Source organism: Tamandua tetradactyla, chromosome 11, assembly GCF_023851605.1.
Source record: "Tamandua tetradactyla isolate mTamTet1 chromosome 11, mTamTet1.pri, whole genome shotgun sequence".
NCBI lineage: Eukaryota > Metazoa > Chordata > Mammalia > Pilosa > Myrmecophagidae > Tamandua > Tamandua tetradactyla.
The window spans coordinates 85,539,550-85,545,735 of NC_135337.1; the positions used below are offsets into that span (position 1 = coordinate 85,539,550).

General features: G+C 37.2%; 1 protein-coding gene across 1 annotated transcript; it reads left to right on the plus strand.

Annotated features, from left to right (window-relative positions):
• Positions 1–2,182: 2,182 nt before the first annotated feature.
• On the plus strand, positions 2,183–3,100 carry LOC143649650 (olfactory receptor 7A10-like). Its single transcript, XM_077119580.1, has one exon. The coding sequence runs from the start codon at positions 2,276–2,278 to the stop codon at positions 3,098–3,100; it is 825 nt and encodes a 274-aa protein (XP_076975695.1). The 5' UTR covers positions 2,183–2,275.
• Positions 3,101–6,186: the final 3,086 nt, after the last annotated feature.

Consider the following 6,186-nt stretch of genomic DNA (forward strand, 5'->3'; position numbering starts at 1 on the left):
GGCCTTTTGATTAGGCAGTTTCCGTGGAGATGTATCTCCACTCATTCAAGTTGGTGTTACTTATTGGAGTCCTTAAGAGGAAATTGATTTATAAAAAGCTTCAGGGCTGACAGAGATGCAGGCATTTGGAGATGCTCGAGGGCTGACAGAGAGAGTAAATGTGTGGACATGGATGTTTGGAGATGCAGAGCCTTGCAGATATCAGCATTTGGCTTCCCATGAGATGCTGAGCAAGCCAGAACCCAGAGTTGTGTCCCAGAGGAGCTAAGTGAAGGCTCACAGATGCTGAGAGAGGAAACCACTGACATGAGAACCTGGAAGCAACAGAACTGGGAAAAAGGAAAAGCAGACACCAGCCATGTGCTTTTCCATTGGACACATTTCACATTTCTCAAGTCTAGGTATCTCTCTGGATGCCTTAGTTTGTACATTTTTATGGCCTTAGAACTGTAAATTTATAACACAGTAAATTCCCTTTTTAAAAGTTGTTCGATTTCTGGTATATTGCATTCTGATAGCATTTAGGAAACCTAAATGCTCATGTTTCAAATTTGATCCACCAGAATGCATTAATTATACTCACTTTCTTTTGCCTTCATTTTCCAGACTCCAGTAACTTCAAATATTACTTTCTTAACACCCTTTTCTCCTAATTTCCTCAGAAAGGGTGTTTCAGACATTTGGAATAAAGATCAATTGTTGTGTCACATTTTGCATTCCATATTGGAATTTCCTCGTGGTTCAAATGAATGTTTTATCTTCATATGATAGGTTCACTCTGAATTGTAAAGTTCAATGTGTTTTAACAAATGCATAAAATCAGGTGTCTATAATTACAGTACTACAGAATAGTTTCACTGCTCTAAAAATTCCCCTTGCTTCATCTATTCAACCTCCATCCTTGTAATATCCTTTCAAAACCAGTGACCATTCCATTGTTCCTATTTTCACATAATTGAGATTATAGTTCTGTAGCATGTTAAGACCAGATTCTTTGAATTAGCAACAATCATTTAAAATTCGTCCTTGACTTTTGTGACTGGATGGATCATTTCTTTTGATCGCTGAATACCATTCCATTATATAGATAGAGCAGAGTGTTTTTATCTACTGAAGGACATCTTGGTTCCTTTTGGATTTTGGAAATTATAAACAAAGTTACTATAAACATCCATGTGTGGGTTTTTATGTGGACTTAAGTTTTCAAATCAGCTACAGACCTTAGACCACAATTGCTGGATTGTATAGGGAAACCATGTTTAGTTGTACAAAAACCTGCCAAACTGTGTTCTGGCTGCACTGTTTTGTTTTCTCACTAACAACGAATCAGAGTTTTTATTGCTCCCCAAACTTACCAACCATAGTTTTGTCAGTCTTTAGGTTCTTAGATATTTTAAATGATGTGATATGTCACGGCTGTTTAATTTTGCAAATGACAAATGATGTTGTAGTACTTTTCGTTCTTTTGCTTATTTGCAGACTGTATATCTTCTTCAGCTAGAATTCTGTTCAGGTCTTTTGCCACGTTTTAATGGGGTGTTTTCTTTCTTATTGTTCCACATTAATATTTCTTTGTATATTTGGATACATATCATTTCTCAAATGGGTCTTCCAAATATTTTTCTCTGGATCAGTGCATTTTCTTCACATTCAATTATCAATGTTTTTCCCAGAGAAGAAGTTAACAGTTTAGTAATGTTCAATTTATAAATTCTTCTATCATGTGTTGTGTCTGCTATATTCAAAAACTCATAACTAAAGTGGTAATTTTCTTATATATTTTTTTATTGTAGAAGTTTATATTCTATTAAAAATAGTTTGGTACCATCACCAAATACATTACCCAAACCTTTTCATCACATTGTACAAAATTACTGGTCAATATGTCCGTTAAAGAAAATGAAGTCTAAGGGCATTTGTAGTGAAAAGTATTGCCCTGCAAAAATGTTTAAAGTTATGGACAAAGAAAACTGGTCATCATATCAAGGAAAAGCAAGAGCATTTGATTTTCCTGGTATTTTCAAATAAAGGGCACTGGATCTATATAAAACAAGAAGAATCAATTACTTTCATAGGATTAGACTACAACCAAGAGCATTTTTGCTAATTTGCTGATCATGGCTTGTGGTTAAATTTGCATTGCTTTGGTCTCTTTTCCAGCAACTTCATCGGCTACATAGAACTAGAAAACCAAACACGTGCTTTAGAATTTATCCTCCTGGGACTCTCAGAAGACACAGAAGTGCAGCCCCTCCTTTTTGCTCTGTTCCTAATTATGTACCTGGTCACCCTCACTGGGAACCTGCTCATCATCCTGGCCATCATCTCTGATGCCCACCTGCACACGCCCATGTACTTCTTCCTCGCTAACCTGTCTTTTGCAGACATTTGTTTCACCTCCACCACTGTTCCAAACATGCTGATGAACATCCAGACAGAGACCAAAACTATAAGTTATGGAAACTGTCTTACTCAGATGTATTTTTTCATGGTTTTTGTAGGATTAGACAACTTCCTCTTAACTGTAATGGCCTATGACCGTTACGTGGCCATCTGTCACCCACTGCATTACACGGTCATCATGGACCCCAGGCTCTGTGGTCTGCTGCTGCTGACATCATGGATATTGTGTGTTTTGGCTGCTCTTTTACATGGCTTAATGTTTTTGCGATTGTCTTTTTGTACAGAGTTGGAAATACCCCACTTTTTCTGTGACCTTGATCATGTAGTCCAACTTGCGTGTTCTGACACCTTCCTCAATGACCTCGTGAGGTATATTGCAACTGGAATTATGGGTTTTATTCCACTCACAGAGATCCTTTTCTCGCATTGTAAGATTGTTTCCTCCATTTTGAGAATTTCCTCAGTTGGGGGCAGGTATAAAGCATTTTCTACTTGTGGGTCTCATCTTTCAGTTGTGTCCTTGTTTTATGGTACAGGTCTTGGAGTGTATCTCAGTTCTGCTGCCACCCAAAATGCAAGGGCAAGTGCAATAGCTTCAGTGATGTACACAGTGGTCACCCCCATGCTGAACCCGTTTATCTATAGTCTTAGAAACAAGGACATAAAGTATGCCTTAAGAATAATTTCCAGCAGGTGAAGATTTGCCCTGTAAAAGGACCCTGGGTCACAGTTTAGAAATTTGCTTGCCATTAACTGAGGTGAATACCAGCTTACCCAAATTAAATACTCTCATCATTGTATAAAAGAATCTGATGTTTGCTTAATTTCTAGAATTTTGTCTCCGCTTTTCATCCATCAAAACAACTTATCTTTTGTATTTTCTTTAAACCATTTGACCTGACTGATTGTATTCTGAGGATTCGGTATTGAGTTGGACTCCTCTGCCTGAATATTTGGTGGCAATTATTTATTAGAGGTAATTTGGTACATATAAAATTATAGGAATTGCTGGAGGAGTGAATGTGTACTGCAGTTCCTGAGAGTAGAAAGCAACCAGTCCTGTGTTATATGCTTTTGATGAAAATCATTTGTCATTTTAAATGCTGAGTACCTGTTGTCAGGGTTTTGGTAATTGGCTCCAGAAATGGCACATTTTGGACTGCTGTCAGTCACCGAATCATTAAACTTCAATAATTTATATTCCTTCTTTGATAGATGACTTTCTTTGTACAATTTCAACATGAGTTAGTTGAGAATATAATAGATATTACAACTCTGATTCTTCAATTGTTTATGGTTTCACTCATCCCTGGGATTCTTCTAGTGATATAATTTAACTCTTCAAGAATTCTTTTCATAAGCAGAGTCATTATCAGGAAATTTTCCATGGTATTTCCTACAAATGTACTCATTTACATATCCGGAATAGCTCCATGGATATTTTGGCCATTGCCATCTATGTCTTCTTCAAATATTAATCCCAGATATTAGGAAATAATATCAGATTTTAAGTAGACCTATTGTCTTCTTTAGGAAGTAGAATGAGGCTATTTTTTCCTTTGTTCCTTACCTGACCACAGAGTCATCATTTGACTGGCAGATTAGGTGGTGTTTTAGGTTTAGAGATTGCTCAGAGCTAATGCTCGGTTTTGAGAGAAAAAAGCAAGATGTGTTCTTTCATTTACTCAGTTTTCATTCTTTGGCAAATCAGTGAATTCCTTTATTTTGCTATGCATTAAGCCATAAGATCAGAGTCTGTTAGTTATACCCACGTCCGACTTGTAGTTTACAGAGAAAGGAGATTTGATTTGTGTTGTCCTGAAAATATTCTCGTTTTTATTATGCCTTAACCTGAGAATTGAAATGCTCAGCTTGCTATTTTCTTTTTTTGGAAAATTCTCCAGGACAATTAAATGATCCACCATGCTCCACATTAATTGAATTCTGATTCTCAACAAAATACTTTAACAAACAAAGCTGTTTTCCAAACTCATCCCTAGACAATGTCTTTAGGGATGACTACAAACAATGTATTGTGATTCAGATTTGCCAAAATTATTCATGCAGGAGCTGCACACTTTTATCCAAAGTACACAGTGCCCTTAATGTCCTCACTACCAACTAGTTGATATGTCAATTCTCAGATTCTTAACAGGCAGATAGATGCTTTTGTAATCAATTCCTTTATCCAATAATTTACTTGTATGTCTTATTTTCTTTAAGCTGAATATCTTTTTTAAAAATCTCCAATAATTTTTGAAGTAATTTAGTAGGCATGTTATCTCAACATTGTTGGAGAAGTTAGAGGTATGTCTTTCAAGTGGAAAAGACTGAAAAAAACAACGCAGCCAAGAAAGGTGATATTTATGCTATCATCAGGAACATACTATAAATTAAGATTTCCTCCATATTGTTGGGACACAAGCATGCTGCATTTTCTGCAATTCAGGCAGTAGGAAGAAATTCCCATAAATATTGGTTATATATGCAATACTCCTGCTAGTTCATCATCCTCTGGAGAACAACAACCCAAAGCAGAAGGAGGGAGAAATACTGCTATGTGCCAGTCCACCCTGCCCCCCTGACACCATGTCATGTGAACTGCATGGTGGACACCAGATGTCTTTATACCCTGAGTGTAATTTAGGACAGTGGGGGATAGGATGTCTTTCAAAATCCCCTAAGACTTTTCCTGTTTCCCTTCTATCATACATGGCTCATACAACGTTCTGAGGAAAAGGTGTTCTGTAGAGCTTGTATTGAGTGAATGACGGAGACCTTTACAACTCCCCATATACGCCAATTCTTTACTTCAATCTTTACTTCAATTACCATTCTTGACACTTTTAATTTTTCTCAGATAAATCATCTTCTTGGCTTTTTTATGATAATTTTACTCTTCTCCTGAAAGCTTAAAATAGGTGGTAACTAAAAGGATTCACTGTGAAGTGAAGGGATACATCTGTTTTTACAGAAAATTAAATTCTATTCTTGAAGAATCCAAAATTCTTCAAGGCTTAAATAAAATTTATTTTCATAGAAATGAGAACACAGAGGGAAACACTATTATTTCTTCTGGGAGAAATGGGGGGCTTGATTGCCACCTTCAAACTATCAAATGTATGTTTGATAGAGGAGAAGACTCATTTTGACTGAGCTCTGCTCTTTTATATTGTATTCCATTGAGTAATTTGAGGAAGCATTTACTGGGGCTCATCTATGCAAAATATTACAAAAGATGTATTTTTCTATTGGAAGACTAATTTCAAGAGTAGGGGAAGTCAGAATAACACTGTCAGGTCCAAGAATGTCATTTAAGCTCAGACACTGCAAGAGCAGTAACTGAGCCCATAACACTTAGAATGTGCCATAAAATTATAGACAGTGTCAAAGTGTGTGTCCGTGAATCACAGGAGCCATGAATCCCTCCACCCGTGCCAAGAGCTGAGATTCCAAGAGAAGCCAATCATGGAGTACCAGTATCTATGAGAGGCCTAACCTTTTATTTTGCAGTTTTTCAACTGAGAATGACAGTTACTTCCCCAGGCAGGGACACACTGACCTGTGGATGTTTCTCATCTGAGTGGTTTTCAAACCTATGTCTACCTTCCAGGACATATTGCAACTACCGTGGAACCTAGAGGGGTAAAGCGGCCCCTCCCCACGTTGGTCTTTGGAGGGCAGTTTGCCAGGATGTTCATAACTATATCCTGACTTGCATGAGCCATTCTTGACAAGGCATTTTTCTGATGCAATAAATGCCAGTTAATTGAATGGGCCCGA